This window comes from Protomyctophum parallelum, assembly GCF_964188405.1.
Source record: "Protomyctophum parallelum genome assembly, chromosome: 6".
NCBI classification, from domain to species: Eukaryota; Metazoa; Chordata; class Actinopteri; order Myctophiformes; family Myctophidae; genus Protomyctophum; species Protomyctophum parallelum.
The window spans coordinates 37,956,732-37,971,937 of NC_139701.1; the positions used below are offsets into that span (position 1 = coordinate 37,956,732).

Sequence of the window (15,206 nt, forward strand, 5' to 3'; positions counted from 1 at the left end):
CAGAGCAGTAGAATGAGAACTGTCCCATGTTTGTTCTAAATTGGGAGATCATGGTCGACAGTGATGCTTCCCATGTTGTTTTAGGCAAGCTCTGTCCTACAAACAAAAAAATGTAGGCCTAGGTTTTGTTATTGTGAGTTACTTTGAAATATTGACTGTGGATGGGCTGGTTGTTGTAGGCTATTTGTTTATGTGACCGAATGTGCATGTATGTGCTTGTATACATAATGCCCCGGGGCTTGGTTTCTTTCACATTAAAAGCAGTGCTACATATAATGGCCTGTCATTATGTTACTTATGGTTGATTCATTGCACGAGTGTCGCGATTATTTCTGTTTCATTACATGCCGGACTAATGGTTGTTATGTAACTATAAAAATAAATATTGATCAGACAAATATCCCAATAGCACAACACAATAAAACAATCAATCCATGCCTACATAACACTCAGTCAGTGGACAATCTAACAAAGATATTGACTTAACGACCTTCCATTACTTTATCCATTTCGACTGTTTTCTCTATTTCTTTAGCATAAAGTAAGAGCTGAAATTAATTTCCATCAAATACAGCTCACAGTACTGTGTTACACATGGACACACACACGCATGCACGCACTCACACACACACACACACACACACACACACGCACACACACACACACACACACACCGTAAAAGAGGACAGAGAGAGGCCATTAGAGTTCCTGTACTCAGCTTAAATTCTCCCTCTGTGGAACATATGCTGTATGCCTAATTCAGGAAAAGAAAATCCATCGCCGTACAATGGTTTTTGCAGGTTGTGAACCAGCGGGTTTATCTGGGGAATCAATATTCCTTTGTAGGCTGTAGCTCCCTATCAGCCATGCAGCACTGTGTGGTATGGAAACACAAACACAATTGGACCAACCTTTCTGCCCCGTCTCGGTGTCAGTTTAATACCCCATAGCGATGTGTCATTGGAAATGTAGATGGCCGTGGCCTGAGACCGACTCCGGCGAGCAGAAATCAAACTCCTCTGCCAGTGGCACTAATGCTAATGACAATATTGTGGAAAACGGCGGAGGCACGGGGATGCCACTCTGCGCGTATTTGCATGGAGACCCTGCAAAGGAAAAGCCAATTATTTTCCCTCAATGCCCCTGTCAGGTAACCTGAAAGCGCTTGTCCTGCCACGGAACGCACGCTGCTGGCATCTCATCCATTAGCCGCCGTGCCTTGCCACCGCTATCTATTAACTCCTTTTGTCATTTGCATAATTTTATCAACGTGACAAATGGGAGCCATCCATTCCCTTCCAAATAAGATGAATTGAGCCGTAGTTGCAAAAGAAAGCGGGCGAATGGGAAACTAAACAAAAGCAATGACAGAGAAACAAACACGAGGCCTAGAGAGTCACTCCGGCGGAATGGGGGGCTCCACTTCTTTGATGATGCCGTGACTGCCCCCCTATTAAGATGTGAACGAGGCTGGGCTTTGAGATGGAAGGGTCTGATCTACCTCAGTATTGCAGAATAAATACACTGACAGACCAGTGGAGTTTTTTTGTCCACTAATCAGAAGCTTCTGAATGCGACTGCAGGGGACATAGGGCCGGTTCTAATAAGCTTGCTGCCCATTTGCTGGGGGCCTCGTGGCACTGTGCACAGTGTAATCCTTAGTGTTAATATAACTCAGAAGACTGTACAAATGGAACCAAATGGGCCCAGTCTTTGGAGTTTACAAATGTACCCTTAAGGGTCCGATTGGTTCAATTCCATTTGTACACACTTCGAAGTAAAGTATAACGCTTAGGACTTTACTGTGCACAAGCCGCTGGCCTGGATGGGTTAATAATGGGAGTGAAAGTGAATGCTATTGTAGCAACTGCAAGTACTAGCTAGTAGCTACACTCTCTCAAACGCATGGCTTGGATAATGCAGTTCTTAATGCCAGCCGTCAGATTGTCATGGATAACAACATAGCATTCACTGATGTTTCGTTCCAAATTACAACGCAGCAAATTGGAAACTCAAGCATGTAATTATATTGGAATAGAGTGGTTAATACAAACTGGCTGTGATAAAATAAAATAAAAAAGCGGTCTGGCAGAGAGTGCTCGTCTCGGCAGAATATTTTTTATTTTACTTTTCATATGTATATTCTTTATTCTCCCGCTCTCTCTAACTTTCATCCCAACTCAAAAGCCATTTTGGTTCCTTTATTTATGCTCTATCCGGCAGATAGCAAATGTCTCCCGCAGACAAAGAGCCGAGTTGAACTCAACAGAGTCTTCATCATCGCAGTCACAACCTTTGCGTGCCTCCTCTCGAAATGAAAGGCAGAGGGAGAGGGGCGGGGGAGCACATAGAAACAAGGGAGCATAAAGCAGAGGGGTGGGAGATGAAAGCCAGCAAAGAAAGTTGCCCGGGCTCCAGCAGCATCCATTTAGTGTCAGGCATCTGCTTTTTTATTGCAACCTGATGGCATTATTCTCCCCAGGTACCAGCAGGCAATCACCTCTTTATCACATGGCAATTATCTGTGGTGCGCTGCTCTGTGACTCGCTGACTCTCGGCACTGTCACATGTGACCTCTCGCAGCCCAACTGGCCGCCGAAAACCAAAGGAGGAGACAGGACACAGAGGTGGGGGGGAGAGGGGGGGTTCTAGGAGGTGAGGAATGGAAGAAAGAAGGCATAGTCACAATCCCAATTGGACAATGGGACAATAAGGCAAGTTCAAAGACTGAACACTGTAGCTCAAGTGCCTCATTTGTAACCTCCTGGCTCGGAGGCTATATTTCCACAGTAAGGTTTTAATAGGTTTTGTTTCATCTCTGATCCCACTTTGGTGTCTGTGCGCGACACACGCGTGCGTGCGTGTGCGTGTGTGTGTGTGTGCGCGTGTGTGTGCACACGTTTGTAGCATGAAACTGAGTGTGTGTGTTTGGGGGGGGCGTGGGGGGGGGGCACATGCAAATCATGTGTACAGTATAGCCTGTGTGTGTGTGTGTGCGTGTCCCCAGCTTAGCATTTAAACAAGATGGCCAAATGATGCAGTAATCTTTCACTGTAATTTCCTGAGCTGTGCTGTGCAGCGTTCCAAGAGAACGCTTTCAGCTCCGCTCTGAACCGAATCCTTCCAACAGGGGGAGATGTTTCCTAATGTGAGCCTTACAGTCATCATCTCCCCTCTCAACCCACACACACACACACACACACACACACAGGCACACACACACACACACACACACACACACACACACACACACACACACACACACACACACGCTGCTGCTGCTGTCAGTATTAGCATCCAACTAGAACCATTTTCTCTCCTCTCATTTATACAGCTCACATTCAGTCTAATGCATCTTTTAGGGAGAGGAGCCGGGGCACTACGCCTGAGGTGCCTTCAAATCTACAACCTGGCTCTGTCCTCTGACACGGCATGTAGTCTCTACCACCTAGAGACCTAGGCAAAGCTAAAATGGCTGTCTCTTCTTCACTGAGAGAGAGAGAGAGAGAGAGAGGGAGAGATACATGAGGAGACTTCAGATGATGGAGAAGGAAAGTTACTCATATCACATCTCCTCGTAAACAAAGACCTGCGATAGGATTTATACGGTGGCTACACTGTCAAATCCAGTGGTGGCAAGTAGCTAAGTACATTTACTTAAGTACAATTTTGAGGTATTTGTACTTTACTTTTATTTCTACTCCACTACATCTCGGATCTCGGAGCAGATCTACAAGCTCACAATGCGTTGCGATGCAACACATTGTATCTCTATGTTGCATTATTGATACTTTTACATTTGACCACTTAAACCCCAGCATCCGTATTGTGGGGGAAAGCTTTCGCAGGAAAATAGCAGATCTACAAGTGCACAACGCTCGTCGTGAGCTGAGCTCACAGATCAGCGATTCTCAACCATAATATGGTTGTTTTAGCGAGTGTTAATGGAACCTGTGAGATGACGTTAGTCTCAGAGATGAATGAACGCTCAGCATTGCTGAGCGTGTGACTGCGTACACTTTGGGGAACAATTATCACTTGATTCTAAATACTGTTATGGAATCTCTCTGTCTCTCTCTCTCTCTCTCTCTCTCTCTGCCTCTCTCCTCGCTTTGAAATCACCTTTTTGCAAATAGGATGTCTGCTGTCAGAGCACACCAGTGTCTGTGTCTATCTTGAAAACAGCACATTTCTCATTTTTTGGCGCATGTTGTCAGTGTTGTACTCTCCAATTTGTGTCCGCCCCCCACTACCACCCCACCCCTCCTTCCCTGGTTTGACTAAAATCCAATTTACTGGCTGTCAGCTCAACTCTATAATCCTATCCACAGCTGTAGTGGAGAAGGAGCTCTTTGAATTTACCATTTACTGTACTCTGTGGGTATGGCTATATATACCATTTCACTCCATGTCTGTATTCTATGCTATATGCCACTTCTCCTCGATCTGCTCTCTTCCTCCTCCTGGCCAATGTATATACTGTATATATATATGGAGAGTAGGCGGACACATAGTGTGTCTTTGGAGATAAAGTCCCTTTTCTGTCACTGCGGGTTTTCCCCCCCGCGTTTTGGGGGAGTATGTGCAGTTTATCTTGCCGCCAAAAGAAACATTTAAAGTATTGCCTCATTTCAGCACATTCCCCCATGCAGCAGCTTTGCAGGGAGGATCAGGAGGGCTGTGCGGAGCGCTCATACATGCAGCCAAGGCACCATGCACGTACCACCAGACCACTGTGGGAACGGGAGGCAGAACCCAATATATCGTCGCTGTCGGACAGAAACCTTACGGAATCTCCATACGTTGCAGGGAGTTTCGTAAATTAAGGCCCTACTCGATCATACTACACCATCACACAAAACGTGTCAAGCTTGTAGAGCTGCTACTTTTGGCGGTTTTGAATTTGAATCCTGAAAAGTCACAGTTTTGGACATAAAAATGATGAGGTTTCCACCCGACAGAAACGACATGCAAAGCTGGACCCCCACGGTACAGATAACGAACGACCTCCACCCCCCCCTCCCCACACACACACACACACACATACACACCCATCCGTATTATTGCATATCATTTGGAGGCCCGTCTTCAGATTCATTAGATAACGCTTCGGCGGCGATATTAAAACAAGAAAGAGAAACCCTGTGCTGATAATCCATTACTGTCTTGGCGTGCGCTTATTACTTTATCATAAGTTGGGGTTGAGTTTATCTGCAAGGTTGCCTTTGCCTCAGAGTTTCTCTCCACAGTACTTTTCTTTATTCTAGCTGAATTCATTACGGGGCTGTGCATGCGCGTCGTGTGATTCATAGTACTAATACAAGGAGAATTTCACCTTCACCGCCATCACTCACGCGGGTATAATCTTTGTGTCGGAGAAACCACATTACCTGCAAATTCTGCCTTAGATTTAACGGTAATTGAATCTCTCTAATGGTAAAGCATCTATTGTGCCCTTGTTATAGGTGCCTCTCTTTTCAGTCACAGCTCCGGTTTTTGTGGCAACATCCCTGGCCATTGTCATGTACTTAGACATGCATACGTGTGTGTGTGTGTGTGTGTGTGTGTGTGTGTGTGTGTGTGTGTGTGTGTGTGTGTGTACGAGCACGAGCGATGGAGTGAGTGGGTGTGTTGAGAGAGAGTGAAAGAGAGGGGGAGCAGCAGTGAGAGACAGCTTTTGCTACACAGTGTGTGTCTGTGTGCTAGACGTGAGTTTGTCCACATGAGCACGCAGGCAGCCACGCACGCAGCCTCACATGCACGCACGCACACACACAAACACACACACACACACACACACACACACACACACACACACACACACACACACGACACGTGCGTCCGATTGTATGAGTCGACACAGGCCTCTGCCATAGTAAATAAGAGTCATGGCCGACCCGCGCACGGCACAATGGTCTCCCTGCAGACCAACCGCTGCCTCCACTACCGCCCCTTAAACATTTGCATTTCTCCACATTTCCTGGGGACGGGGCTGCATTTCATGAATGGTAATGAAGGCGGAGAGTTTTACTGGAGAGAGCAGCAAGAGATGGCCTTGCAATTACTCCAGGATGGTCAATTTGCACATTTCACACTGGGGCCTGTGGCTGTGATATGAAAATGAAGGAAATGGATAAACCCCCCGAGAGACCCCCGGCCAGCGTCCCACAATTAATCCTGGCATTTAGAGAGAGAGAGAGAGAGAGAGAGAGAGAATATATACCTTTTTACATTCAAATACGGAAAAATAAATAAATAAATGAATTGTCCATTCCTTCTTCTGTAAATAAAGTGTTTTTTTGTGTGTGTGTATTTATGCAGCGCCCTGTGGCAGAAGCCCAGGGGGTTTTAGCTTGGTGGTGGTGGACTGAAACCTTAAATTCATTTCAGCTCCTTTTTCAAGCAGTTTACACACGGGCGTGAGTGAGTGCGTGCGTCCCTGCGTGCGTGCGTTAGTTGCCTATGGAATATTCTGAGTCATGTGTGGCTCTGAGGCCCAGAGGGAGAGACAGAGGAGAGAGGGGAGAAGCCAGGGTAGCATGCAGCACGTATCGAGAGGAGGGGGGAAGAGAGAGGGGGAGGGGGGGGGGGGGGGGGAGGGGGCTCGCGTGGGCTGAGTGAACTCATCAAAGAGCCAGGGGTCTGCAGTGTGTGGATGGTGCCATGCCCTGTGGGGGGAGGGGGGGGGGGGGGGTAAAGAGGGTAGAGTTGGTGAGAGGGTTACAGAGTTGAACTCACAGCATGTGTGTGCGTGCCTACGTGCAGAGGTTAGTGAGAGGCTAGGCACGGTGGCGTGGCAGTGCACGTTTTTGGAGCGAGGGAACGAGAGAGAGAGAGGGGGGGAAGCGAGAGAGCAATAGTCCCTAAAGAAAGCTGTGCAACGGTAACAAAAAAAGGTCAAAGCTCTATATTATATAATCAACAGCAGTGGTATTAAAGATGCCGTGGCCGTGCTGTGATTTTTTTCCCACCCAAAAACATTATCATCAGGTGTTATTATTATATATAAGGAGGAAGATTTTTCCAAAAAAGTCTACAGTCTAAAGTCTATTTGTTGAAAATATATTTTTTATGTGGACACATCTTAGAGTAAATATGAATAGAGATGGCACCCGAGTTCTCCTCCCATCCACTTGCATTAAGTTGCTCTAAAGCGCATGAGGCGTTTCCGGGTAGGAACAGAGTGCATCCTGGTATGGATTTGCCCCAAACACATGAACGCGCTGCCGTTGACTATCGTTGCACGCGTTCACGCGCGTTCACATATGAAACAGCGCTCACGTGTCATCGTGAACGTGCACAATGATAGTCAACGGATCAGCGCGTTGTGTGTTTGGGCCCACGCTGCAATACCAAATTCGGCTACTATGTCCATTTCGCCTCAGGGTTTCCTTTGGGTGCCGTCTCTATTCATATATACTCTAAGGGACACCAGTTCATTAAAGGTGTAGGGCAACGGAAATGGTGGACATTTTATTTTGAAGTTTTAGCTTGAAACGCTGGCTCTGAAGTTTCTGAACCAATCAGAGAGTCGCATCCCTCCAGGCTATGGGTCAGATAAGTCTGTGACTTCCTGCATATGAATATCATTTGTAAACAAAGTGACAAGAGGGGAAAAGCATGGGGGAAAACCACTGGGTATTCCCAAGTTGCATCGTTCCTAAGTAGGCCGGTGGCTGATGGGCACGTACAGGTCTAGTATTATATAATCAACAGCAGTGGTATTGCGTAGCTGTTTGCAAAGTCTTTTTAATACCTACAGTACAGCAATATGGCATTCACTCTGCTCAGTAGGGTTGGCTGTTAAACTATAGAATCCAACTAAGAAAGTAAATGGTAAATGGTGCATTTATATAGCGCCTTTATCCAAGGAGCTTTACATTCACACACACATTCATACACGGTGGCGGAAATCATGCAAGGCACCAACCAGCACATCAGGAGCAATCGACACTCTGGGGGAGCCCGGGTTCGAACAGGCAACCTTGTGGTTTCCATCCAGCCACTCTACCCCAGAGCCACTGCTGAGTAGGCTAATTAATACCGTTTGTCTACTCTCGCTCCAAGACGTCACATTAAAGCGACCTCCTCCGAGAGTCTTTGCGTTGCTGACTAAGGTAGAAGAGTACAAGGATGCCGAGGTAGAGGATGACAAAATGCAGGTTCCTTGCAGACTATAAGGGCCTTCCATTCCAATTAACGATAACTACAACCGTAACTATATAATACGTTGTTGGCAGATCATGGAAGAATCCACACCACTGCTTTAACAGGGATCACTTTCAGAGCAATTGATTATCAGTCAATCAAAATCCATCCCATTGTACCGGGTGTCAATAAATCACTCATGTTCAACATGTTGACAGAATGTTAGTGTTCATTAGAGTGGTTCATTATGATTATATACGTATGTTTAAAAAAATAAATAACCATCCTTTCCTATCGGCGAGGCAGTTTGTAAAATGCCGATGGCTGAGGGGACAAAACTCCTAACCCATTTAGACCTGAGGCCAATTCTAAAAACACCTTCTAAAGCCTAACCTAAGGTTTCTGAAAACATTACAATTTTGTATTCAGAAATTAAACAAAATAATGATGTTGCTAGCAACAACTAATGAGACACAGAGGTAGCATGCTGACTGAAAGGTATAACAACGTATAGCGGACCTTTTCCCACGCTAAGGGTCTGTATCTTTGTCCAGATGGTATGATATTGTCCAGAGTGAGTCCAAGATATGTGAAACTGTCAACCTGTTCTCTTGTTTTGTCCACATTCAGTCAGTGCACCACTGTGTAAAATGAGAAATGGTGTTCTGATAATCCGTAATAGAGTTATGTCATGTCATGGAGCAGTCCGAGAAGGCCAGTGAAACTGATGAAACTGGCACACTAAGGGTGCCCCCTAACCTGTGCTTTGTTTAAACGATGATTGAGCATATAATGCCAACAGCACTGGAGTTTCTGTGAGTTTGAGTTGAGTGTGTAGAAAACACTTGAAAGGGGTTCAAGTGGTTAGATGCAGGAGTGTTTTCTGTCCACATCATACTGCATTTGGCATGTAACCACGTGTACACAGCCAGTGCTCAAGTACTACAGTACATGGCTGGATGTGTAGGCGTGTGCATATAGCATATACTACTGTGTGTGTATACGTATTACTATTAAATCCATATCTCTACACAAAAGTAGCAGAGCTACAAGCTCAAAACACGTCGCTTGAATGAACGCCGACTGAATTAAATACATGTATACAATATCATAATTTAACAGTTTAATTAAAAAGAATCTTAACCTGGCATCCATTTTGGGGAGAATTGTTACATTTGTAATAATAATAACAAAATAAAATAAAATCTAAACATTGCCGAAATACCGTAGCACATGTACAATCTCACAATGAGCTTGTAGTTAAGAAAACTACCCCCTCTTTTCATTTACCACTTCCACCAGCATCAATAGTATTTTGAAGAAAACCATTGACGGAAACAGCCGATTGACAAGCTCACAGCGCGCCGCGTTAGTATCGCGCAGAAACATAAGAGTCGCCAGTATAGAGCTCTGAGGCACTCCGCTCAACTATGCATATGGAACATGTAGTCCCCATCACTCACTGTGTGTGCGTATAGGCTAGGGTAGGGGTTAGTATGTAGTCCCCATCACTCACCGATTGTGCGTAGGAGCTGTAGGTTAGGGTTGGGGTTAGCATGTAGTCCCCATCACTCACCGCGTGTGCGTAGGAGCTGTAGGTGCTGAAGGGCAGGGCGATGGCGGGGTTGAAGATGCCAAACTGCCCCACCATCTGCTGCATGCGTCTGATCGTGCGTTCCTTGTCTGTGTCGGCAAACTTGACTACCAGACTGGACGACGCCCCCTAGAGAGATAGAGAGAGAATCAGAGCAGTTAATTTGGACAGCACTTTTTTATTTCGTTTTAGTCATGTTTTAGTCATCTGAAAAGTTTTAAGTTGGGACTAGTTTTAGTCGACTACATATAAAGTTGATTTTGTTGACAAAAAAATATTTTGGTGGGACTTAATGGCGTCATAATGCTTGATGTGACACTTAAGACTTAACCCATTCACTATACTTCAAAAGAGTGAGTAACGCCCACGGACACAATACCAGAGGGAGCATTCTACTATGCATTCATTCTACTATTGTGCCACCAAAATGTTAAATGCTAAGTGGTAACACCATATCACACGACAAAAGTATATACAAGGTAAAGTAAAAATAGCAATACCACATGTAGAAATACTCTGTGAGAAGCAACGGTCCTGTATTCAGAATTGTACTTGAGCAAAACCACAAAAGTATTAAAAGATATACCTAGTAGTAGTACTCATTATACAGAATGTCCCAGTTCACAATCAGTTTTGTCAAAATGTCAACTTCTGGTGACCAATTGGAAAGGAGAGGACAATAAATAAATATATTTCTCCATTGAAATTCAATTCATTTGATTACTGTGCCAGTTTCAAATCAAATATAAACGGCTATAAATCCTTTCATATCGAAACGAGGTCTTTGCCATGACCTTCTTTTATTCGCAGGCAATAACCATCTGCTGCTTTCTCTTCTAAACAGAGAGCTCTCACCTCCTCTAACCTCAAACACAGGCCTACTGCAGTCCCTGTGCTGTGGACACTGGACAGTCTGTTTTCACCTAACCTCAACCACAGGCTAACTGCAGTACCTGTGGGCAGCCTATGTTTTTCATTCTATTCCAACCAGTGCCATTGTGGACTCTATACAGCCTGCTGCAGCATATAAAACTCTATCTCACTCAGTGATTAAATAGGTTTTCAATGTAATGGGTCCCGGGACCCAGGGGTGGTCGCTTAGATGGGTTCCAGGGACATTATTAGTCCTACTTCAAGTTCAGTACAGTACTGAGTACAGTACTGGGTCCTGGGATGCAGTAGTGACTGTCTAAGGATGTAGGATGCAGGCTATTTGCATCACTGTCACATGCACGCACGCATGCAGATTATTAATTCAAAACATACAATAAATCACTTCAGCCCTTCGCGATTCATTGTGAGCTTGTAGATCTGATATTTTTAGACATTTTAAAACTTAAAAATGGGACACTGAAATGGGACATTCTGCATAATAATCAGTACTTTTACTTTTCATGTATATTATGAGGCCAATTTCGTTTTCTACATTTACTCAAATAAATTCAGATTTCTTTTCTACATTGTAAGTATTGGAAAAATGGAGTATACTTCTTCCATCGCTGCACCCAACTCAACATATTTACAAAACACCAGGCTTCTCAACTCCAAAAGCAAGTAGACGTAGAATTGCATTGGCTATCGCATCAGATTACTTAGCATGCAGCGTTCATTAGCAACAGGATCTGATGTCAACATCAATGCTTAGCAAGCTCCTCGCATCGAGTGTCAGGCCTTGGAGTTTCATGGCACTAGATACTACACGATTGCACATTTGTCTTATTGGCAATTCTCTGTCTTACATATTTGTTCTTTGCAGACAGCATACATAAACATGAACCCAACAGAGGTGTGCGAGAAATATAAAAAAAATGAGTTATGTTTATGTCAAGGTGTTCTCCTGGCAGATGCAGCTAGAATGCTTCATTCCCTTCAATTAATGTACATAGAACATCTATCTAAATGCACCATGTACGTCTGTCTGTACGTATACGTGTGTACGGCTGAAATGCAGGTAACTTGAGAAGCGTTCGCCCCACCGACTTCAAATTCGACACACAGGGAGTGCATAGTGCACGGCGCATACACATCAAACGGCGACATACGCATCGAAGCACTGGATGAAAACTATTACTTGCGCGCTCTGCTTGTGCAAGTAATAACTGGGTGGGGTGTGCATTTCCAACTTGCATCGTTCCAAGTATAGGCCAGTGCCCAATGGGCACCACTCTAGTACATGCAAAGTTACCCAGGGCTGTAGTGATGCTGTCTACATACGTAGCCTGAGCTAACGTGTTAGGTTTCTGGTTTAGAACTTCTCTCCGGCAACCTGCAGATCTCGTCTACGTCAGCACGGCAGAGACCCTGAGCCGGGTCGCAGCTGAGATTTGCGCACGCCCTGATTGGTTCACATCATTTGGAGCGACGCCCACCCGGAAGGGTTGACTCCCACTTCTAGACCAGAGCGGCCAATGCGTTTCCCCAGGTTTTCATTTCAGGAAAATGAAAGCCTGGGTACCGCGGCTATGACATACGGTACACTGCACATTTTATCCCCCCTCATATAAATAGTATAAAAGGTAACCTTGGTGCTCCCACTCTCAGTCATAAGGTCAAATGATCTGCAACGTATAATTATGTGAAATGGGCGTTAAGATTGACAGGGTGCCATGCAGTAAGTGTCTGCTGACCTTAGTGAAGGTGTTCTTAAAAGAAAATGTTGCACTTTTCAGCCTCTTACTTTCTCTCTCTCTCTCTCTCTCTCTCTCTCTCTCTCTCTCTCTCTCTCTCTCCGTTTCTCTCTCTCTCTCCGTCTCAGTCTCTCCCTCTCTGGGGTGTTCTGTCCTCTTCGCGTCTCATTTCTCATCCAGCACTATTCCCTTGGTCTTGCCGTCGGGATAATGAAACCATGCAGGTGTGCGTCTGCCACACACCCTTCATTAAGAATCTTTAAATGATTCGGCGTTACACTTGACCTTTCAGCGAGCTCCACCTCCCCTCCCCCTCCCCGAAAACTGGCCAATCGATCCACATGAAAGGCCGAAATATTACTCTGATCTGACAGTGTAGAAAGGTTGTGTGTGTCAGCCGTGATAAGAGGCGCACCCCCTGAAATTGATGTGAGGTTGTCAATAATGGAGCTGCATGGATTGGATCGGGGGCTGCGGGTTGGGGTCTTTAGAAGGGATAAAGGGGTTGGGGCTTGTTTGGGATCTTCTGGGTTCAATCTGTCGAGGGTTTGGGTTAGAGCTGGGATCTTTCCAGCCCGTGTCCTACCCGAAACGAGCCCAACCTTAATTATTAATACATGCGTCCGACCCGGGCCCGACACCGACGCTCCCCCCTCCTTAATTTTTCTTTGAGGAAGGCACTGATAGCAAGCATGTTATTGTGATAATGTACAGCTTGCCTTGCCTGACTGTTGCGTTTAGACATTATACCACACTGTGTCTTGTAAATTACCATGAAAGGGAACCATTTTATATCTATAACCTACTATAGTAGCTACTACTACGCTGATAGTATAACACAGTGTAACGCGCACGCTCACAACAAACACACACACACACACACACACACACACACACACACACACACACACACACACACACACACACACACACACACACACACACACACACACACACACACACACACACACACACACACATTATGGTAGGCAGGCAGTTCTAATAGACAACTTTATTGCTTGGTTTTAAGAAGGAAGCCTTCCTTCTCCCCCCCCCCCCCCCCCCCCACCCCTCTCTCTCTGTGGTACACTGGAGATGCTGTGGGGTTTGAGAGCGTGTCAATCACAATTCATTTTCACATTTCAACAGCCTGATCGTGTGCATGGGGCTCAGGGTCTCTGCCGTGCTGACGTAGACGAGATCTGCAGGTTGCCGGAGAGAAGTTCAAAGACAGGCCGCTGACTGCAAAATTGTTGAACATAGATCTTATTCTCTCTCTCTCTCTCTCTCTCTCTCTCTCTCTGCCTAATATTCTGTATTTAGTTGTTGACGTTCTCCACGGCCCGCTAAGCTCCATGCCGTTTTCTTGTCAGGTCTGAATCACATGGATTGAAGGACGGGTGAGAGGGGGCAAGAGGGTGAGCTGTCTGTCCGCCTGTCTGCCTGATTTAGCTAAGTGTTTTATTGACTCGCTGACTGAATGGCAGGCTAGTTACTGTAGCTAGACATGAAACCGCTCGGATGTGACCGACCGCAGAACTGCAATGACCAGTGGTTTTCAACCTTTTTCATATGGTCCATCATTTTGTTCAGCATTTCTGCCACCGACCGCCATATGATGACATTTAGCCTCTCAAACCCAAAACGTAGAACATGGGATACATCAGCTACTCCATAGTAGTAGAAGTAGACTCACTTCAAGGTTAACTTGGGCACAACTCCAGTAGCGGGGCCCCTGACTGTTGTGTCTGCCCAGCGTTTTACTATCAGTGCCATTAAGTTTATTACAAGGTATAACTTTAGGAGAGTCTAGGACAGGACAGTGCGGGCAGGCGGCAAGACCGGAATACAGAGGAGCTCCTCGTAGTACTGAATATTTTAACTCAACGCCACACTAAAAAAGCTATTAAAGGCCTAGCTGCTTTGGTAATGAGACGCATGTAGCTGCTTGCTCCTCTTGGCTTCTCGGGTTTCTGTAGAAGTCAGGGATTTATAATCTGAGGGTATTAAGTTGTCTGCGACTCTGCAGCCAGGCCTCCTCTCCTATTCCGTCAACCAGGCTGGAGTGCGCCTGCTTGCATAATGGAAAATGTGGTTAATCGTAGATTGACTTGTCTGGATGAGTGAGAGGAATACAAAGCACAGTATAGTTTGTCTGTTTCACACACAACTCTAATTTTGTCCTTGTACCCTTCTTGTTTCTCTTCTCTTCTCTTCTCTTCTCTTCTCTTCTCTTCTCTTCTCTTCTCTTCTCTTCTCTTCTCTTCTCTTCTCTTCTCTTCTCTTCTCTTCTCTTCTCTTCTCTTCTCTTCTCTTCTCTTCCATGTCTTGTAATATCTTTCTTTCTCCAAAGCTTTAGGAGGTCTATAGTATAGACCCCCTAAAGCTATACATTCTTTCACTTTGCCATCATGCTGTCTCTCCTTGGGGTGCCGCCACGCATCTCATGGTCGGCCAGTTTAAGCGTCCGTTGCCACCATTGTTTATCTCCCAATTTCTCTCAGTCAGGCCTGTCAGGGTATCAGTGAGCGGAATCTCCATCGCTACAAAGGAGAAGGGGGACGAAGTGTGGAGTAAAAGTCTCATTAAATTTTTAAGCTGCCAAGTGTGAGCGGAATCCCCCTGCTGGGCGGCTCCCAGCGGCCTTTAGAGCCACTGGAGGAAGGGGAGTTAAACAGGGTGGATGAAACGGCAAGCAGCACCACAGAGCCCAGGAAAAGAGAGGAATTTGGAATTTCAAAAGGAATGTCAGCCTCTTTGCAATTCCTTCTCATTGCTGAGGAAGGCTCTGTGTCTGTCCGAAGCCCACGGCCCCTCATTGTGAATGAGGGAGATAA

The 15,206-nt window shown here is 45.6% G+C and overlaps 1 protein-coding gene across 1 annotated transcript in view; it reads right to left on the bottom strand.

Moving 5' to 3' along the window:
• The window catches only part of celf5a (cugbp, Elav-like family member 5a), a gene marked incomplete at its 5' end in the record, with an annotated part of 314,066 nt that overhangs the window by 32,411 nt on the left and 266,449 nt on the right, over window positions 1-15,206 (bottom strand). Inside the window, one exon of the mRNA XM_083767674.1 lies at window positions 9,725-9,871. Coding sequence (XP_083623800.1) covers window positions 9,725-9,871 — 147 coding nt within the window. The remainder of the gene's footprint in view (window positions 1-9,724; window positions 9,872-15,206) is intronic.